Source organism: Danio aesculapii, chromosome 4 (genome assembly GCF_903798145.1).
Source record: "Danio aesculapii chromosome 4, fDanAes4.1, whole genome shotgun sequence".
NCBI classification, from domain to species: domain Eukaryota; kingdom Metazoa; phylum Chordata; class Actinopteri; order Cypriniformes; family Danionidae; genus Danio; species Danio aesculapii.
The window spans coordinates 14,041,217-14,063,920 of record NC_079438.1 but is presented as its reverse complement, the minus strand read 5'-3'; the positions used below and the strand labels follow the sequence as shown (position 1 = coordinate 14,063,920).

The following is a 22,704-nucleotide window of genomic DNA, read 5'->3' as shown; positions in this document are numbered from 1 at the left end:
TGCATTTAGGTCCGTGATAAGGCCATCCAGTTTTTGATTGACTTCTTGTTTAAAGTTCCTTAGTTCCATTTTCACATGTTTTGCGAGAGAATCTTGGAAGGCGGTTAAATCGCATTTAATATCTATCTGGAAAGCTTTGATGTCCGTATGTATTGCTGCAATGCTAGCTGACAAGCTATCAGCTATCCCGTCCGTCTCTGATTTATCATCTGTTGATTTCTCGTTTTTTTTTTTCAGGTTTCAATAGTTGTTTGTCCTAGCCTTTTGTTTTTGTCCCCCTCCATGTTATTTAAATATGGTTTAGGTTATCATATATGATGTAAAAAGGAGAATTAATACCAGTGTGTATGGGAGCACTCTTTCTATGCTGCTACATGTGTCGACGCCATACCGGAAACCATCCCATGTGATTCTTAAGCTGCCCCAAATGAGTGAAACTCTGTACACACTGATCATGTCTAGGGTTTCTATCCAGTGTGAATCACTCATGTGTTTTCAGGGTTCTTGAGTGAGTTACTGCACTGTGAACACTTGTACGGTTTTTCTCCAGTGTGAATCCTCTTGTGCCGTTTCAATTCTGCAGCTGTAATAAAAGTCTTCTCACACTCCAAGCACATATACTCTCTCACACCAGTTTGGATCTTCATGTGTTTATTAAGGTGTGATGATTGGCTGAAACTCTTCCCACACTGAGTGCATGTAAATGGTTTTTCTCTGGTGTGGATCTTCATGTGTCTATAAAGCGTTGATGATTGGCTGAAACTCTTCCCACACTGAGTGCATGTGAATGGTTTTTCTCTGGTGTGGATCTTCATGTGTCTATAAAGCGTTGATGATAAGCTGAAACTCTTCCCACACTGGTTGCATGTGAATGGTTTCTCTCCGGTGTGGATCCTCATGTGTTGATTAAGGTGTGATGATTTGCTGAAACTCTTCCCACACTGAGAACATGTGTATGGTTTCTCTCCAGTGTGGATCATCATGTGTTGATTAAGGTTTGATGGTTGGCTGAAACTCTTTCCACACTGAGTACATTTGAATGGCTTCTCTCCGGTGTGGATCATCATGTGTTGATTAAGGTGTGATGATTTGCTGAAACTCTTCCCACACTGAGTGCATGTGAATGGTTTTTCTCTGGTGTGGATCTTCATGTGTCTATAAAGCATTGATGATCGGCTGAAACTCTTCCCACACTGGTTGCATGTGAATGGTTTCTCTCCAGTGTGGATAATCATGTGTTTATTAAGGTTTGATGAATTGCTGAAACTCTTCCCACACTGAGGACATGTGTATGGTTTCTCTCCAGTGTGGATCATCATGTGTAGATTAAGGTAAGATGATTTGCTGAAACTCTTCCCACACTGAGTACATTTGAATGGCTTCTCTCCGGTGTGGATCATCATGTGTTGATTAAGGTTTGATGATTGGCTGAAACGCTTCCCACACTGAGTGCATGTGAATGGTTTCTCTCCAGTGTGGATCTTCATGTGTTGATTAAGGGATGATGATTGGCTGAAACTCTTTCCACACTGCGTGCATGTGAATGGTTTCTCTCCAGTGTGGATCCTCATGTGTTTATTAAGGCAAGATGATTGGCTGAAACTCCTCCCACACTGGGTGCATGTGAATGGTTTCTCTCCTGTGTGGATCATCATGTGAATCTTAAGTTTGCTTTTGCTTGCCAAACTCTTTCCACACTGAGTGCAGGTAAAACAACTCTTGTCTCTCACTTTTAAAATACCACCAGTCTCTAAATGAGTTTTGTCCTCAATTTTGACATCCTGTTCCTCCTCTTTACTCTCCTCATAGTCTTTAATTAGGTCTGAAATAAAAAAAGTTCAGTTTTTAGTAAATCATTAAAACTCTCATCAAAAGCTGAAGTGAAAAGGCACTAAAAATATTGGCTACACAAACCTTAATTTTGATGCACATTAAATGTAAAAACCTAGCAGATCATATTTAGATTGATCTTCTCATAGCAACATCCTGGGGTCCTTTACACACATGCACATGTAAGCAGATTCTTATTATTGATCCCAGATCTTTTGGTCATATTGTTGAGACATACATTTGAAAGCTGTAAATGGCCAGTTTTTTTATTTGTATATATTCGTAACCACAACAAAACAACATGTTTTTGTAAAACTTGTAAAGCAGATGAGAAATGCTTTCTCCTTCTATGCCTGACTGGTAAACCTGTCAGAAAAAACAGCGGAATCTCTGCAAATATTTGCCTCACAGACATGAAACATATCTGCATAAAGCTTTAAATCTGCACCTTTAGATGACAAATGTTCTTGAGGTAAGTAATCTGCATGTAACAGATGCAATGCAGAAATCTAAAACTTAACTGTTTCAGCTCATCAAACAAATGTAAATATTAGTCAAAGATAACACAATTAAACACATTGTGCAGTTTCTAAATGAAGGTTTTTATTCTTAAAAGGAAGACAAAGTACTGAACTATATAGCCTTGTGTGAAAATGTTTTTCCCCATTAAAACAACTTTAATTTTTCACACCGACTTCAAGTTCTCTAGCCACACCCAGACCTGATTACTACCACACATGTTCGCAATCAAGAAATCACCTAAATAGGACCTATCTGACAACATAAAGTTGACCAAAAGAGCCTCAAAAGCTAGACATCATGCCAAAATCTAAAGACATTTAAACACAAACAAGAAAGAAAATACTTGTGTCATGAGTTAAAAAAAAAGAGTGAACTCAAATGCAGAACAACAACAAGTCTTTATTGAGAAGTGAGTCCCGGAAAAAGCAAAAACCTAATTAAACACCCAGTCGGGTGAGCGCTGAGGAAGTGCCGTTGGAAAAAAACAACCAGACACTCGCTTACTTGCGGTCCTGAAAACAATACAGCTTGAGTAACAAAATAATATGCACACAAATGATCGATAACATACTGAACAAACATTAAGGGAATGATTGTTATAAACAGGAAAAAGGGAAGCGAGAGCTCCTGTGACTGCAAATAAAAGCAGATGACAAGAGATAATCTGTAACTCAGAACAGGAGGAGAGAGCAAAAGCGTGAGGTATGGTGACAGTATCACCCTTCCTCAAGAATGCCCCCTGGCATTCCCTTGGGACTCACTATGGACCTGATGAAACTGATCAATGAGAGAGCGGTCCAGCATATCCAGAGCCGGAATCCAACATCTCTTCTCTAGACCATAACCCTTCCAGTTTACCCGATACTGATAACCTCTCTACCCCTCCTCCTCACATCCAGAAGCCAGTGCACTGTGTATGTGAGTGACTTTCTGACCACACATGTATAGAGGGGGCAGACGCTTCATTCCTATTGCCAGTCCTTTTCTGGTGATCCTCCATGTCTGGAGGCATCTCTGAATAAATGAATGCATGAGGGAACAATTGCATCTGGTTCTTGGGAAGAGAATACGCTTATTTCACACGGCCACCATTTTAAAGAACGAAAGCTAGGCTGCAGTGGGAAAAACATGGAAGTATAGGATCAGCTCTGTAAACATTGCAACAACATGCTGTGGACTACAAACCTCCAGCTGTTGCCACAATTTCAAAACGTAGATTGGGGTAAACATCACTTTAATATCATTCAGTTCAGTTTAATTTAAACAATTAAAAGCATATTAGGCATCAAACTAAATTACAATCTCTTTAAGAGTAATACGCTTAAGTGTCCTTCTAGGATTCAGTTCATGGCACCAGGTGAACACCTTGAGGATGATTCCTTGCCTATGTAACCGGGTGAGTGATAAAACAATGCAGTCCTCTGTAGCACACCCTTGTGTTGTCTGTAATAGTGTTGTACCATGTCGCAATCCATATCTGGAGTTAGTTACACTTCTTCCTTGACCACACATTTAGGCCATCCATATCTAGAGCTAGATACAATACTTCATTGACGCACGCATTTAGAATTGTCTATTTTTGCTGTAACCAATGAGAACTGTTTATCTGGATCCCACCTTTTCTGGACTTGTGTAAAGAGTATAATTGCTGCATTGTTGTACTGTAAGTCAGATCGGCCTGCGAACTCATCCAGAGTGTGAAGCCCTTCTGCCATAGAACTGCAAACTATCTTCAGTAAATTTTTTATTTTTAATTGCATTTTCGACTCTTGAGTCTTCTCTTCGTCTGACACACCAGACTTTTTCTTAAACTGTTTGTCTATTATTAAACTATTTAACCCCAACAGATGGGACTGTTAGCCTAACCAGCACTAAAAGGGAGACAAGCCAATAGACAACATGGGAAAAGAGTTATATGCATATTTGACCATGGTTAATCTGGAACTCCAAGATGATGGTTCCCCGCATGCGACACAACGCAGGACTCTCTCCAGCTGCAGATTAGCTTGCTCGGCCAGGCCATTGGTCTGTGGGTGGTGCTCATGAGAAAGGCTAGCAGTCGCCCCCATCTGTCAGCAGAATTCTGGCCAAAACCTGGACACAAATTGGGAAACCCTGTCTAAAACCATGTCAACTAGGAGCCCATGAATACGGAAGACGTGGTCCAAGACAATGGCGGCTGTCTACCTCATTGAAGGTAATTTGGGGAGGGGAATAAAGTGAGCTGCCTTTAAGAATCTGCCCACCACAGTGAGGACTACTGTGTTGCCACTGGATGAGCGTAACCCAGTGACAAGCCAACACAAACTGACCAGTGTTCCACACCATTGAGAGCCACCAGAACCATTGCTTGATTAAGCCAAGGGTGCTATTTGCTCCTGGGTGGCAGGCTAGCTCAGATGAGTGACCCCTACGGTAAAACCTTGGTCCGGACTGACTCAGGCACATAAAACAAGTTACTAGGGCAGTTGATGGGCATAGCAATGGTACGAAGTTCCTACCTGACCACAGACTCCACCATCCTGCAACGACCAAGTTTAACCGGAAGGGTGGGTCTGGGTTCAACCTTACTTATCCGTGACAGTGAGTCGACCTTTACATTTTTGGACCCCAGGCAATAAGAGATGTAAAAATGAAACTGTGAAGATGTTAATTTTTGATATCAAAAACAGGTTTGTCACTAGTGACGATGGTCATTTCTTATATCATAAATGTGATTGTTAATAGGGACATTAGTCATTTTAAATTAACTTGTCAACAATTACCTTGTTGATATTAGGAATTAAATTTTTGATATCAAAATTGCATATTCTGAGAACAAATATAAGGCTGGATATGATTTTTTAATATCAACAGTTACATTTTTGATATAAAAAAATGCTGATTGTTGATACCAGGAATTGCATTTCCACTAGTACCAACCCAAATTCTTATATTAAAAATTATGTCATCGCTTGGAGGAAAACATTCCTCATATCTAATATGAAATTTCAACTAGTAATAAACATATTTCTTGATATCTGTAACTTAATTCTGACAAGTTTAAAATGCATTTTGACTAGTAAAAAATGCTATTTCAGATCTCATGTTATGCTTTTTGGAAATGTGCATAGTAATGAATTCATCTATGTGCTGTAGGGATAATTTACTAGTCTGTCAGATGAAGAAGAGCCAGAGTCAGATTCATTCAAAAGAAAGGTTGCTGAAGATTGCAGTTTCATCAGCAGAAGCCAACTTCAACACTCGCAGTGAGTTCGTAGACACAGATAGGTTCAGAACATTTCCTCATGGGTGCGGACATACAATTCTGAACGATATCTAAAAATGTTATTGGTCCAACCCATCGCCTAAAGCATACACTAGATCTAATTCTGTCTTATGGAATTGAGGTCATTGATGTAGACATTATACCACAAAGTGATGATATTACAGACCACTACCTCTTACTATATAAGCTGTGTTTACCTGAAATTAGCAGATCCGCTCCGATATATCGTCCTAGTAGAACTATTGTTCCGTCCACTAAAGATGAATTTATAAATAACTTACCTGATCTTTCTCTACTTCGAAATGCACCCGCAAACGCAAATGACCTTGATGTAGTAACCAGCAGTATGGATGCCATCTTTACTAGCACTTTAAATACTGTGGCACCCATCAAACTAAAAAAGGCTAGAGAGAATAAATCTACACCGTGGTATAATAGTCAAACCCGCGCTCTCAAAACAGCAACCCGTGCCCTGGAACGTAAATGGAAAAAAACTAATTTAGAAGTCTTTAGAATTGCATACAAAGACAGTATGTCCAGCTATAGGAGGGCTTTAAAATCTGCCAGGGCTGAGCACCTCCGCAAACTGATAGAAAATAATCATAACAATCCTAGATTCTTATTTAACACCATCGCTAAATTAACAAATAATCGGTCATCTTTGGAACAAAACGTTCCACCGCAAATTAGTAGTGATGACTTCATGAATTTTTTTCAGTGATAAAATAGAAGGCTTTAGACAGAAAATAGGAGATATTAAACTTTCTGCACCGCCTTATACTTCAGATCCAGTAAACACGTCTCTGAATCTAAATAACCTACAGTGCTTTAAAATCATAAAACAGGAAGAGCTAGACAAAATTATAAATAGCTCTAAATCAGCTACGTGTATATTGGACCCAATTCCAACAAAATTACTGAAAGAATTGCTACCTGTTATAGGAGAACCTCTTCTTAACATTATCAACTCTTCATTATCTTTAGGCCATGTTCCAAATCCTTACAAGTTAGCTGTTATTAAACCTACTATTAAGAAACCACAACTGGAACCCAGCAACTTAGCTAATTATAGGCCTATTTCAAACCTTCCATTTATATCTAAAATACTAGAAAAAGTTGTTTCTGCTCAATTATGCTCCTTTCTGCAGACCAACAATGTTTTTGAAGTGTTTCAGTCAGGTTTCAGAGCTCATCACAGTACAGAAACTGCATTAGTGAAAATAACCAACGATTTACTCTTAGCTGCTGACCAAGGGTGCATCTCGCTATTAGTTCTACTCGATCTTAGTGCGGCATTCGACACCATTGACCATGGTATCCTTATTAATTGCTTAAAGTCTACAGGTGTCCAGGGACATGCCCTACAATGGTTTAAGTCATACTTATCTGACCGTTACCAGTTTGTGAATATTAATGGACAGCCTTCACAAATCAGCCCAGTAAAATACGGGGTGCCTCAAGGATCAGTTTTAGGCCCTTTGCTGTTTACAATATACATGCTACCCCTGGGAGACATTATTAGAAGACATGGGATCAGCTTTCACTGCTATGCAGATGATACTCAATTATATATTTCAACTAAACCTGACGAGACGTCTAATCTGTCCAAGCTAACTGAGTGTATTAAAGATGTTAAAGACTGGATGACCAACAATTATCTTCTCTTAAACTCAGACAAAACAGAATTATTACTTATTGGGCCTAAATCCTGTACACAGCAGATCTCACAACTCGACCTACAATTAGAGGGATACAAAGTTAGCGTTAGCTCTACTATAAAAGATCTGGGTGTCATATTAGACAGTAATTTAACTTTTAAAAATCATATATCCCATGTCACAAAAACTGCTTTCTTTCATCTGAGAAATATCGCTAAGTTACGAAGTATTCTATCCATCTCAGATGCAGAAAAGCTAGTCCATGCTTTTATGACTTCTGGGCTGGACTACTGTAATGCACTGTTTGCTGGCTGCCCAGCATCCTCTATTAACAAACTTCAGCTAGTACAAAATGCAGCTGCCAGAGTTCTTACCAGGTCTAGAAAATTTGATCACATCACCCCAATTTTATCCTCCTTACACTGGCTGCCTGTTAAGTTTCGTATTGAATTTAAAATATTGCTTCTTACATATAAAGCTTTAAATAATCTAGCTCCTGTTTATCTAACCAATCTTCTGTCTCGCTACAATCCAACTCGCTCTTTAAGGTCTCAAAACTCAGGGCTTCTGATAGTACCTAGAATAGCAAAGTCGAGTAAAGGAGGTCGAGCCTTCTCATTTATAGCTCCTAAACTCTGGAATAGCCTTCCTGATACAGCCGAGGCTCAGACACACTCTCCCAATTCAAAACTAGATTAAAGACCTATCTGTTCAGTAAAGCATACACTTAGTGCACCACTTGGGGGCTTCCACACAGGTTATGCATCTTGTTGATATACACTGTGAACATCAGCTACGCTAATTATTTTCTTTATTCTCCATTTCCACCTGGGGATACTCTTCCCGAGGCCCTCAGACTATGCAGAGTCACTGATTCGATCCAAGACCAACGACGAGATGATCCCAAGGTTTTCTATATCCTGGACCTGGCCGAATCCTGAGCAGCTACTGTGATGGTCATGGAGGAGTGGAGAACATGAGACTGATTCCTGTGACGCTCCAGAGACAGACGAGTCTTCGCTGAGGCCAGCTTCCAGCCTCCGCCACTGAGACTACAGCTCTGCACAAAAGTTTGGCCAGCGGAGAAATTAAAATGGTCGTGCCCAACTGAGCCTGGTTTCTCTCAAGGTTTTTTTTCTTCACTTCCGCCTTTAGTGAAGTTTTTTTTCCCTCTCCGCTGTCGCCACTGGCTTGCATGTTTCGGGATCTATAGAGCTGCGCATCGTTGGATTTGCTCTTCAGTATTTGGACTCTCAGTAGTGATTATTAAATCACACTGATCTGAGCTAAACTGCACTGAACTCAACACTATAAACTGAACTACACTGTTCCTATTTACTGTGACCTTTTATGTGAAGCTGCTTTGACACAATCTACATTGTATAAGCGCTATACAAATAAAGGTGAATTGAATTGAATTGAATATCTCAAGCATACAAATGTCAGACATCTGCTAGGCTGTTTAGAGCTGATCCCAGACCTGTGAAAGGATCTAAATTCGAATTGAACATACACACACCCACTTTCAAGGTACAATCTGTTTCTTACCCAAGGCTGAGTGTACTCTCAGCCGTTTTTATCAAAACTCCTTATCTGCATTCAGGCTGCTATATTCTCACTACACAAAGTCTATCTTGAATAAATAGGAAAACCACTTTAAACAGAATTAACACATAATAATAATTATATCAATAATAATAACAGACAAAGATAGGGACAAAGACACTTCAAGTGAAAATTCCTAAATTCATCCATTCATTTTCTTTTCGGCTTAGTCCCTTTATTAATCTGGGGTCGCCACAGCAGAATGAACCGCCAACTCATACAGCATATGTTTTACGCACCAGATGCCCTTCCAGCCGCAACCCATCACTGGGGAACACCCATACACTCCCGTCCACACACATACACTATGGCCAATTTAGCTTACCCAATTCACCTGTACCGCAAATCTTTGGACTTGTGGGGAAAACCGGAGCACCTGGAGGAAACCCAGGCGAACAAGGGAAGAACATGCAAACTCCACACAAAAACGCCAACTGACCCAGCCGAGACTCGAACCAGCAACCTTCTTGCGGTTAGCGACAGCACTAAAATACCTAAATATATTTTAGAAATCAGGTAATATTTAACTTCATTCATTAGTCAAAATCATTTCAAAGATTAAATACTGATTAAAATATTCATATGAATAAATTAATGTGAAAAAGGATAAATGTTGGTACTTGCTGAGATGGATTGGAAGACAGAAGCCTGAATTCATCAGTGCATAGTGATGACGAAACTACATATCTGATTTCAACAACTAAATTTTCACTAGTTAAATGTAGGCTGCCATTCAGACTTAATTGTTGATATCAGGAATTCTATTGTTAATTTCAACAACTAAATTGCTACTAGTAAAAATTGGTTTGTCCTCCACACACTTCTCCTCCACTGTTACATCTTCCCTACCCTCACACACATAATTCTCACTTCTTGATGTAAATAGTGCAGCAGAAACACTCTGTTCCACTTTAACATCCTGCTTAGGTGAGATCTGTCCTGTCTCCACCAGACCAATGCACCCTACTCCCTCTAACCCCTGGTTGTCGGATGGTCTGAGAGAATGGTTTGTGTTGGAGTTAGGGCATGTTCTGAGATAACATTGGACAGCACCCAGGGCAACAGAGAGAGCATGGCACAAATCAAAAGCCTCCACCTTAGCAGGTACCAAACCCAGCTGCCATCATTAGCCTCCCAACTCCATTCGGCCAAAATTCCATACTACCATAACAAAATTAACACCACTTCAGACATCCACAAACTATTCAGGACATTTAATACCCTGCTCTGTCCTCCTCCACCAACTCCTTATCAGCTGGCCTCCTTTACACAAAAAAACACTCAAATTAGCAGTCTATTTCCCACCAAGTCCAACCTAAATCTCCATCAAACAACACCCTCTGAAGAAAAATTCACTCTCTTCCTTCACTCCACACTGGCACATTCCCAAACACTTTTAAACAGGTGTAACAGAGGCCAGCTAGTGAAGGGTTGTGCAGGTAAACCTCATTCTTCTGACCTCTAAAGGTGCTCTGGCGACAGATGCTAGGGGCCATGGTCTTTAGCCGCCTTGTTAGAGCAACTGTCATGCGGAAGGTCGCCAGTTAGATCCCAGCTCAGAGCGGGTTGGGTGGTGTAGGGCCTGCGGGGTTACACAGGCCTGGGAAGCTCACTGTTCAAAAAGCCATCACTCAACATCTCATTGGATGAAAAATACCGTGCTGAAAAATCCAGCTTAAACCAGCCTAGGCTGGTTGGCTGGTTTTAGCTGGTCGACCAGCCTGGTTTTAGAGGGGTTTTGGCCATTTCCAGGCTGGTTTCCAGCCATTTCCAGCCTGGTCTTAGCTTGTTTTACTTAGCTGGTTTTGGCTGGGCTCCCAGCCTGGCTAGGCTGGTCAAGCAGGTTTTAAATGGTCATTTTCCAGCCCAACCAGCTAAGACCAGGCTGGAAATGGCTGGAAACCAGCCTGGAAATGGCCAAAACCCCTCTAAAACCAGGCTGGTCAACCAGCCAACCAGCCTAGGCTGTTTTAAGCTGTTTTTTTAGTAGGGTATAGACCAGTTTCTCTCCTATTTATTGCCAATACACTACAAAGTGCTGTTTTCAACTAAATTTCCAAATTTTTTTACTCACATCAAACTGCCTGAAGTACTTCGGCTTGGAAAAAAAAATCAACTGCTCACTCATCTGCTTACGTCACCTTCCCTGCAAATCCACACATTCAACACAATTTCTCAATCCAGCTGGGATCATTCACCATTACCCCATTTAGTTTGGTAAGAAATTTTAGGGTGATTCTGGATGATCAGTTGTCCTTTAAAGAGGACTTTGCTTACACAGCTCCATCATGCAGATCTGTTGTGATTTTTTTCTCATTCAGAGAGTCAGACAGGGACCATAGTCCAAAACAACACTAGCTACATGAATACACTGGAGAGTGGAGTACAGATGTATCCGCACCTGTACAATCACTTGCAAAGAGATTTTAAGCCGCAGAGGTGCTGTTTGCCAGATGTTTATGAAACTGTTCTTCTCTCAGCCGCCATCATTGTGTTTACGGTAAACGCGAGGAGCGCAACACATTTACAACCCCACCTACTGCAGTGTTAAAGAGCCCATATTATGGGTTTTTGAAAATTCCCTTCCATGTAGTGTGTAACACAGCTCTAAGTGAAGTGAAATATCCAGCTAAGGCCTAAATCTGTAAGTGTACAGTGTTTAAAACTGTTGATTCATCTATAAAAGAGTCGACTCATAGTGCTTCAAACGAGTCGTCTTGATAACGAGCCATTAGGTGTTTCGTGATGGCGTGGCTATGAAACACAAGTAGTTGCGCGCGCAAACCCGGGAGATTTGAAACCTGCGGCCCCGCCCACTAACAGAAAAAAAGCCACACACACACACACACACACACCGGTCGAATGAAGTCACGCTGTGCAGATGGATATTATTGACAGTTCACCCAAAGATGAAACCTCAGCAATATAGCCGAGCCTTGAGCTGTTCGAATGCTTCTGGAAACTACATGCTTACAAAGTTAAGACTGTCAGAACATGGATCAGTGGATCATGAATCAGTTTCTTCCTCCATTTCACAAGTGTAAGTACGTGCGATTAAAATTGTTGCCTCGTTTACTCTAGCTTGCAAATTATGTATTTAGTTGTGTTTTGTTACTTGTAACCTCATGTACTGTATCAGGTTAACTCTTTATTATCATATCGCGTGCAAAGCCACGTTGAAAACGCGATGCGTGCCGCTTTGTTTACGGATCGTCAGCTGTTTCTGAAATTGAAGACCGGGGGGCTATTGGCGTATATAACTGAGGACGCGGGTGGTGAGGGAGGTTGCCTCTTTGGACGCGCCGGCTGTGTGTGTGTGTGTGTGTGTGAAAAGAGCAGGTAGACTGTCACGGGCTAGGAGATCTCCTCGCCAGTTCTTGGACTTTTTGCTCAATAAAATAGTTAGTCGTCTGTATTTACATTCACCCACTGGCAGCCAAAATCCACGACTTACACTATAAAGCGTGTATGCACTGTGACTACTTTTATATTGTTGATTAGCAGCTGGCCATTTCACTCTGTCTCGCGCTGAAGGCGGTCAGTGTCGACCAATCGCAGCAGGCTGTCATCGGTCCAGTCAGCGCAGATTAGCTTCGCGCTGAGGAGGGGTCTGGGAACAAATGAATCGCTGAACGATTCATATGGGAGTCGCTGGGATAATTAGGTAAAACTAAATGCAGATTATAAGACCATGAAAGTGTTTTTTGACCTTGCATGCATATTAGACTGTTGTTGGAGACCCTTACAACCAAAATATGATCCTATTTCATGTATAATATGGGCTCTTTAACTGACTAAACCTCGTCACAGTGTGAACACTTGTACGGTCTCTCCAGTGTGAATCAGTTTTAATTTTGGAGCTGTAATAAAAGTCTTCTCACACTTAAAGCTTTTTCACACCAGTGTGGATCTTCATGTGTTCATTAATGTTTGCTGATCGGTTGAAACTCTTCCCACACTTAGTGCATGTGAATGGTTTCTCTCCAGTGTGGGTCTTCATGTGTTTATTTCGACCTCACTGACTGGAGTGTTTTTGAAGCTGTTGCAAACGATCTGGATGAGCTCACAGAGACTGTAACATCTTATATCATTTTCTGTGAAGACGTGTGCATTCCTACCAGGACTCAACTCAAATACAACAATGACAAACCATGGTTCACTGTAAAACTTAGACTTCTACGTCAGGCCAAGGAGGTTGCTTACAGGAATGTGGAAAGGGCCTTGTATAAGCAGGCCAAATATACACTGGAAAGGGAGATCAAAGTTGCAAAAAGGAACTATTCTGAGAAACTAAGGAGTCAGTTCTCTACCAGCGACTCAGCATCTGTGTGGAAATGTCTGAAAAACATCACAAACTACAAGACACCATCCCCCAGCACTGTAGACAACGAACGACTTGCAAACGACCTGAATGAGTTTTACTGCTGGTTTGAGAAAAACCCCCACACCCACTCTGAACTGCTCTTCACACCACCATTAACACCTCCACCACCCCCCGCCTCCCTCATACCTGCACTTCAGTTCAGTGAAGATGATGTGCGCAAGGTCTTCCGGAAACAGAAGAGGAAAAAAGCACCAGGCCCAGATTTCATAACACCAGCCTGTTTAAAGTCCTGTGCTGACCAACTGGCACCCATCTTCACCCTGATCTTCAACAGATCACTTGAGCTGTGTGAAGTGCACTCCTGCCTCAAACGCTCCACCATCATCCCCATCCCAAAGACACCCAAACTTACAGGACTAAAGGACTACAGACCGGTAGCGCTAACATCTGTGGTCATGAAGTCTTTTGAAAAACTAGTGCTGGCCCACCTGAAGGACATCACTGAACCCTCACTGGACTCTCTCCAGTTTGCCTACAGAGCAAACAGGTCTGTGGATGATGCAGTCAATATGGAACCGCATTATGTTCTGCAACACCTAGACAGACCAGGGACCTATGTGAGGATCTTGTTTGTTGACTTTAGCTCAGCTTTTAACACTATCATCCCAAAACTTCTCGTGCCCTAAATAACTCAGCTCTCTGTGCCCACCTCTGTCTGTCAGTGGATCAACAGCTTCCTAACGGAATATATTTATTATCTGTTTATTGTCCTGTCTCTGTAATTCTGTTGCACTGTAGAAGCTCTCTCACGAAAACAAATTCCTCGTATGTGTGAATATACCTGGCAATAAAGCCCAATCTGATTCTGATTAAGGCCTGAGGAGTCGCTAAAACTCATCCCGCACCGAAGCTGCGGTCACACTAGGGTTTGAGCATAAGAAATTCTGTTGTACGGCACTGCGAAAAGGGGTGGGATTAAACAAGATGATTAGACATGAAAAAAAGTGAGCGATTGGTCCATATTTTACATTTCTGTCCAGAGAGGTCATGTTTTGATCTATGATTGGTCTGACACAGTCAAGTGATGCGATTTCCCAGGTCAGAGTTCACCAAGTTTGAACTTTGTAAGCAGTAAACTGTGAAACTTGACGCACGAACTTGCGTTTTCGGTCTGACGCATTCGCATGTGTATGAATGCTAGTCTATGGGGAGAAAAGTCCAGTGTGACCGCGGCTTAAGTGCAAGTGAATGGTTTCTATCCAGTGTGGCTCATCATGTGTAGATTAAGGGATGATGATTGGCTGAAACTTTTCCCACACTGAGTGCACGTGAATGGTTTCTCTCCAGTGTGGATCCTCGTGTGTTTATTAAGGGATGATGATTGGCTGAAGCTCTTCCCACAGTGAGTGCATGTGAATGGTTTCTCTCCAGTGTGGATCCTCATGTGTTTATTAAGGTGTGATGAGCAGTTAAAACTCTTCCTACAGTGAGTGCATTTGAATGGTTTCTCTCCAGTGTGGATCCTCATGTGTTGATTAAGGTGTGATGAGCAGTTAAAACTCTTCCCACACTGAATGCATGTGAATGGTTTCTCTCCGGTGTGGATCATCATGTGTTGATTAAGGGATGATGATTTGCTGAAACTCTTCCCACACTGAGTGCATGCGAATGGGTTTTCTCCAGTGTGGCTCATGATGTGTAGATTAAGGGATGATGAGCGGATGAAACTCTTCCCACACTGAGTGCATGTGAATGGTTTGTCCCCAGTGTGGCTCATCATGTGTAGATTAAGGGATGATAAGCGAATGAAACTCTTCCCACACTGAGTGCATGTGAATGGTTTTGATCCAGTGTGGATCATCATGTGTTCATTAAGGTGTGATGATTGGCTGAAACTCTTCCCACACTGAGTGCATGTGAATGGTTTCTCTCCAGTGTGGTTCCTCATGTGTAGATTAAGGTATGATGATTGGCTAAAACTCTTCCCACACTGAGTGCATGTGAATGGTTTCTCTCCAGTGTGAATCATCATGTGTAGATTAAGGTTTGATGATTGGCTGAAACTCTTCCCACACTGAGTGCATGTGAATGGTTTCTCTCCAGTGTGGATCCTCATGTGAATCTTAAGATTGCCTTTTCTTCCAAAACTCTTTCCACACTGAGTAAAGGTGCAGGTGAAACGATTCTTGTCTCTCCTTTTCAAAATACCATCAGTCTGTAAATTATTTTTTTCCTCAATTTTGACATGTTGTTCCTTCTCTTTACTTTCCTCATTCTCTTCTATTAGGTCTGAAATAAATAAATAAAACAATAGTTTTCATTAAGTCTTAAAACTCTCATCAAAAGCTGAAAATTGAAAAAACACAGGAAACATTCATACCTGCCAACATTCGGATCATAAAATCCGGGAGATTATTCCCAGGAATGCGCACAAAGTGAAGTGTGGGGGGTGTGAGGGTGGAGTTAGGGATGTGTGAGAAGTAGAGCGGGCGGTGGGGCAGAGGGGGAGAGTGTGGGGGTTGGGGTAGAAGGAGTGGTGGATTAGACGGGATGGGGTGATAAGGGATATGTCCATAGTGGACGCGTACGTAGTTAGGGCGGCAAAAGCAAATGTGCGTTATTTCCGAGACCGTCAACATACCGACCAGGGGCCCTTGTCAATAACCCATGCAGGGGGACCACCTCATTTTTGCATTTTGCACTATGCCACTGGTTCGAAGTAAAGAGCGGGGAAAGGTGCGCGCGAACTGAAGAGCGGGTATGAAAATGGTTGCGCGTTAGGTTCGGTGTGCTTGGGAACTGTACTAAAAAGCGGGGGGGAGGGAGGGGGGGTTTGGCGTGACTGGGGGGTTTATGTGGGGGGTGGGTGCGGTTAGGTGATGGAGTTTTCCGGGAGACAGAACAATAAGGGAGATGGGTCTGAAATAAAACGGGAAAAACGGGAGTGTTGGCAGGTATGGAAACATTGGCTGCACACACTGTAATTTGATGCACATTAAATGTAAAATAAATACCATACAATACTGAACAAACAGCTGAATATCTGCCTCGCAGACATGAGACATACCTGTACAGCATCTGCATAAAGGCTGAAATGTGCACCTTTCCCCTTGTGTGCTGTTGGGTCATTTTCGTACATTCTGGTGTGATTTTGAGGCTTAATTTGGGCAAAATTGTCTTTGTGTTTCAGCAAATGGACTGATATTTGGGGACATAATTCTGGGAAAATGCTTAAAAAAAAAACTTCAATACACCCTGGACAAATTCACTCCCTTTTCGTTATATTCATGGCTGTTTTTTCTCCATAGGCCTCTATTATAACAACATTTTTTGATTGCAAAGCCATGACGGCATATAATCATGCATTTATGATTATTGGTGTTTTCTGTGATGACAGTCAACATTGTTTAATTGGTCTCCACCCATGGGACGGCAAAAAGAAAATGGGTGAGAGGATAAAGAAAGAGGAGGAGAGTTGAAGAGGGCAGCATTATGTGGTGTGCGGAGGAAAGAGAAGTTGACTGAACTGTTGTAGTGCGGGTAAACGAGTAGAGAAACCGGGTTGAGACGAAACTTAACGACTGGCTGTGAGAAACAAAAAGTGAAAGTACATATTGAAGCAACAGAGCAAAGACCGCTATCTTGTTACTGAAGTGCTCATGACGTCTGTGAATGAGTGCGTCACCAAAGACTTCAGTGCAGTGTGTCCTGAACAAAATCAACTTATCGATTTATCTTGCTGGCATGGAGTCAGCTGCCTACTCACCGGCTGGGTTCATCGACGCCCTCAACCTTCACATCCACACCTCCACATTCGCCATTCCCCTTTCATTTCCCTTGACCCTTCTGCTCCGTGGGTAAGAAGCAAAAGTTTTTGTTTTCTTTGCCCAAATTCTCATTTTTTGTCTCTTGTTTTGTTTTCTCTCCGTAGCAAGTGCTGAGGGTTTTGTGTTTCAGTGTGATTATTGTTATTTTTTTGTTTTGTTGTTGATACTGCTGTTTGTGTGTGAAAAGTACAAAGTGTTTATTATTATTATTATTGACCAAGACAAACTTTATTTAGTTACTTAATCAGAAAGTAACGGAATTTATTACGCTTGACAACCAGCCATTCTCTGTAGTGGAAGACACTGGATTTCAGCGACTGCTAAGACACCTCAAGCCTCGCTACACTTTACCAAGTCTGCGTTATTTTGTCTACGTCTGCTTACCGGAGATATACAGCTGGATATCCACTAATGGATCTTCCCCTAAAGAGACTTAAACTGGATGTAAATACGAGGTGGAATAGCACCTTTTACATGATGCAAAGTCTTTTGGAGCAGAAAGACACTGCTAGCGCTGCAGATTACGAGCTACCGGTTACTCTCACCCTGCAGCAGTGGGCATTGATGGAAAGCGTTACTCTCTCCTTTTGAACAAATAACTAGAGATTAGCAAAGAGGATGCATCTGCTGCTGATATTTTCCCCCTTCTCGAGACTCTAAAAAGGTTGCTCAGCAAAGAAGCTGAGTTAAAACGATGTAAAAAGCTAGATTCAGTGCAAAAACACTTCAAAAACACCACTTCAAACCACATGTGCAGTATCGCAACCATCCTTGACCCACGATATAAGGACAAGTTTTTTGAAACTGACATGAAATGGCAGATGCATGAATTAAGTAGTTGAGGAGATTAAGAAACTTGGACATCCTAGAGACAGTGACGTGGGTGCAGAATCTAGAAGGTAAGTTCAATATAAAAATAATAATAGGCTATAAAATAAGCTTTTTAATCATTCTTGTTTTTAACACACGTCTGATTATTATTTTTTAGATATCATACAACAAAAGAGGGCTCGCATGGAAGCAAAAGAATCTTCAACAGAATCTATCTCTGCCATATTCAACGAAATTGTTCATGAAAATGGGACTGTGGTGGAGAATGTGAGTGTGTCAACGCAAGTTTCCATTTACCTAGCAGAGCCGCTGGTTCCCAGGCATGAGAGCGCGCTAATGTACTGGTCTGCTAATCAGGCCCGTCTGCCAGAAGTTGCACAAGTCGTGTACAAGCGTCGATAGTGAAAGAACCTTTAGCTCAGCATCTAATATCCTAAACGAGAAAAGCAGAAATGCTTTTATTTGTGAAGAACTTAACCAATTTCCTTATTTAAGGGTAAGGAATGAGACGCTGTGAGCAGATGTTCAGAATTGTTAATGTTGATGTCACTTAAGAAGAAAGTAAAAAAATGTAATAAGTTTGCTGTTCTATGATGCAGAGACATTAACTTATTTGAGGGAAATTCTAAATGATTGTGAGAAATGCTTTATGATCCAGTTATTCTTTAGTGAATATCATCAAAAAGGTTCAGATTAAAATGTTTGATAGTTATAAAACTTGCTTGATTGTATAGAACGTTTTATATTTCACATGGATTTGATGGAAATGCTTTGTAAAAACAGCATGCTTTTCATATCTAACTAATATTAATCAGTTAATATCATCAAAACTGTTTATATTTAATATCACCAGCTTGATGTTCAGATTATAAAGCAAATATGTTTTTGACTGTGAGTGAATTTGAGAATAAGTTTTAGAATAAAAATGGCATTGGTTATAATTAGTTATGTTAATATGAATTAAGATAGAAAAAAATTGATAGTCTTTAATTTGACACATTTTTAAATGTGTTAATGCTAATTTGAGCAACGTGTTCTCCGTTTATGAGACCATTCTCTGAAACAACTGTTCAATTAGAGAAAATAAAGTTTTATATGCATTGTGTTCAGAATGATTGAATTATTGCACTTATTATGAGTGATTAATTTAGTTTAAAATGCAGAACCATTAAACTATCGGTATCGGCAGATAGCATTCTAAACAATCGGCTATCGGTTTCGGCTGAGAAATTTACTATCGGTGCATCTTGTTTATTTATTTATTTTTTGCTTAATATTTGTAACTGGTGGTGAGAGCTAGCTGTGGTATATTTTCTTTAAAAGGTATTTTGACAGATATTCTGTCTGGCGCCCAAGATTAATAATTTAAAAACAAGTAACAAAAATATTTTTGTAATGTTTGTTTATTTATTTATTACATTTTTTGGGGATCACCATTCCCACACCACTGTTACATTTCCCTGTTGGGAAGAGATTTGGGATTTTTACTATTGATCATCAGTTACAGTGCAAAAATGTTTCTGTCTTTTATATGGAGTATAGTGTGTGCGTGTGTGTGAGAGAGAGAGAGAGAGAAGGTGGTTTTATACTTTCGCCTGGCGCCACACACCTCCACTTCCTACACTGTTTCTTATCCTTATATTGCAAAAGCAGACACGTTTGTTGTCATTGTTAGTGTACACAGTAAAAACTAGACACTTAACAGATTTGATTAATGTAGTGATCTTATTTGTACGATCAAAACTGAACGTGTAAATTAAGTTCTTTATGTCGTTATAAGAAGAAGACGCATCAAAACGGTATACACGGCATTTATGCTCGCACACTATAATCTGCTGTTTTACTCCACTAAACTATAATATAAAAGACAGAAACTTTTTTGAACAGGCCTGTCTAAAGGGTTAATGCTGCCAACTGATGATCAACAGTAAAAATGACACATTTGACCTCTTCCCAACAGGGAAAACACCAACAATCTAGAATGCGTGATTATTTGGTGTCATGGCTTTGCGGTTAAAAATGTGGTTATAATGGAAGTCACTGGGTAAAAAAAACAGCCAAGAACATAATGAAAGGGTATAGAGCTGCACGATTGACCATATTATTATCACGATAAGGATATTTGTGGCCCACGATCAATAATTAAATATCGTCACGATTTTACAGTATAAACACCAAGCCGTTATTTTAATGAGTGGAGTTTACAGACAAGCATGAGTTGACTGCGTCTAGATTGCAAGTGTTTTTTGAGGAATGTAATGTTGATCAGGTAGCCTTTGTTCCTGTTCAGTTCAAACTTCCCAAGGTAACACAACAAGCCTCATTAACCACCTTAAAAGCCACCACAAGGTGGCTGTCATCAGTGGATTAAGGAGCTCAGGAGAATTCTGCTTTGCAGTTTTCTATGCATTACTAAACCAGACAACATTTGTTTTTATTCAAAAGAGATTCAGCAGTTTTTTTTTCTGACACGTTTGCCAGTCATGTAGACAGAGGACACTATTCAATTGTTTCAATATAAAAAAAGTCATTGTGGCCCTGTTCATGCCGATATTCAGGTTAGTTTTCATCAATCTGATGCAACTTTTATCATTTACAAGAAAAAAAAAATTAAATGAAAAGTTTCAGATCAATTAAACTCAATTTATAAAAAGACTAGCCTATTTTATGCATGAAATAATGAAATAGATAACTAATTACCTTTATTTCCGATTAGACCATGCACTTTATTCTGTTTTACAGTTTTTATAGGTGTATATGCTTATTTTAAATAACATTCATTTAACAAATATTTCAACACATTAAAAGTAATTAAATTATCTTGTCTTTTGATTAAAAAATGTATGCAAAGGATCAGGAATTGATTGCGCGTGCAAAAAAACGCAATCATCCAACACGTGAATCACTCTCATGCCACGTTTTAAAGGATAAATTCGCGTCTGAGTGCTGCTTTGAATAGAATAAAATGATTAAAAAGCACATTAAAGACTAAACACATAAAACAAAACATTCATAAAGGTGTATCTAATGGAAAAACACCAATTGACAGGCGCTGCTTTCGGTTTTTAAAAGAATCAAGCAGATTTATAAAAAAAATCTAATTTGCAGAAGAGAAATTATAAAAATTTAGCAAAAGGAAAAGAGTAAACATATCGGGAATGTTAAAAGAACATTCTACTTTATAAATTCTTTCGACAATACAACAGCTAAGATTATGAATGAGTGTAAAGCAGTCTCTCCTGCGTGCTTCAGCAGCGCATCTCACTGTTTATGAATGACGAGGCGGAGAGAATGCACAGTTTAGTTTCACCTCAAGATATTGAAATAAAAACTAAGACCGAACTGCTCATCACGTTTAAAAAGTAAACTAAAATGCACAACTGTTGTTAGTTACACCCGCGGGAAGCACAATGAACCGAACACGCCATTCTTTTAATTCAATATTCATGAAGTATGTGAACCAATCGCAGATGCTTTGTCATGTTGGTCGTGACACTCTGCTTTATTACTTATTAGTTTATTACAATAATTACACTTAGCTTTGCCATTGTTCTTCACCACATGTAGCCACTCTTTTGAGCACATCTTGCGATCAACCTCTAACTAAATGTTTAGATTATTAATGAAGGTGCTCTCAAGCTGCAAAGTTCCTGGCAGAGTAGCAGGTGAAAAAATGTGCATGCAAAAATGCGTGAGAACTAGTAACAACTACTAGAAACAAGTTTTAATCCATAAAGAAGTTCATGAAAAAAAGGAAATTGTGATCAACGTGACATATGCAAGTGGAAAGTACTAAGCCAGGGGTGTCCAAAATCTGTCCTGGAGGGCCGGTGTCCTGCAAAGTTTAGTTACAACCCCAATCAGACACACCTGGGCTAGCTAAGCAAGCTCTTACTAGTAGTGGTGGGCAAAGCGAGGCTTCATGAACGTTGCGAAACCCCACTCTGCAGTGACACCTAGTGGTCATTTTTATATATTGCACTGAAATAGCTTCAGCAAAGAGTTGAGCAAATTGAGGTATTAAACCCCACTTTGTAAGCTAGGATCTGCAAGCGATTTAGTGGAGCGGTTAGAGTTCCTGACTACTGTGTGGGGATACTGGGTTCGAACCCAGACTGATGAAGCTATTTTGAAATGCTTTAATATCTGTATGAAATGCTCTGTTCTTGTATCGTTTTGTTTCAACATTGGTCTGACATCCGAATAAACACTTTGTGAATAAATATGTCTTGTTTTGGTCATGAAACAGGGTTGTTGCTTGATCAGACATGGTTGTGGCCAGAAGTTAACAAGAATTATTTATATTATTCAATAAATTTCCCATTGTATTTTATTAACATCTACCCAAAACCTAAACCCAACCATCACAGTACTGTTTATTCATTATTGTTTTACAGTTACAAAAATGATGCTAAATTGATGGCGTATCAGCAGCTGTATCCTGTCTAGACTACACTATAAAACAGTAACATTATTAAAATACATATAATCATGAATTCGGAGTATTTGTACAAGTCGGGATTCAAACCCAAAAGTCATTTGAAGCTCAGTAACAACACGCACACGCATGTTCCGCTATGCTATATGAGACAGAAGAAATTTCGGACCCTGCTTGTCAAACGCCGATTTGCCAGGTCTGGAAGCGCTTCTGAACTGATCGATGCTTTAAATTGCTTTAGTCACGTGACCAGGTTTTTCTAAACACTTTAGTCACGTGACCTGAGTGTTTCGGATCATGCTTCGGTGCAGTGTTTCGAAACACTTGCCCTTCGGGATCTCGATACTATGTCGAAACATCAGTTTCACGTCAGCCATCCCTGCTTACTAGGCTTTCTAGAA

At 40.3% G+C, this 22,704-nt stretch overlaps 1 protein-coding gene across 1 annotated transcript in view; it reads right to left on the bottom strand.

Annotated features, from left to right (window-relative positions):
* Positions 1–15,478, bottom strand: part of LOC130222048 (gastrula zinc finger protein XlCGF8.2DB-like) — a 74,413-nt gene extending 58,935 nt beyond the window's left edge. Inside the window, exons 1-3 of the mRNA XM_056454668.1 lie at positions 14,484–15,478; positions 12,784–12,883; positions 530–1,639 (exon numbers count right to left, since the gene is read on the bottom strand). Of these exons, the coding sequence (XP_056310643.1) occupies positions 530–1,639; positions 12,784–12,883; positions 14,484–15,323 (2,050 nt within the window). The 5' untranslated portion in view covers positions 15,324–15,478. The remainder of the gene's footprint in view (positions 1–529; positions 1,640–12,783; positions 12,884–14,483) is intronic.
* Between the last annotated feature and the right edge of the window lie 7,226 nt (positions 15,479–22,704).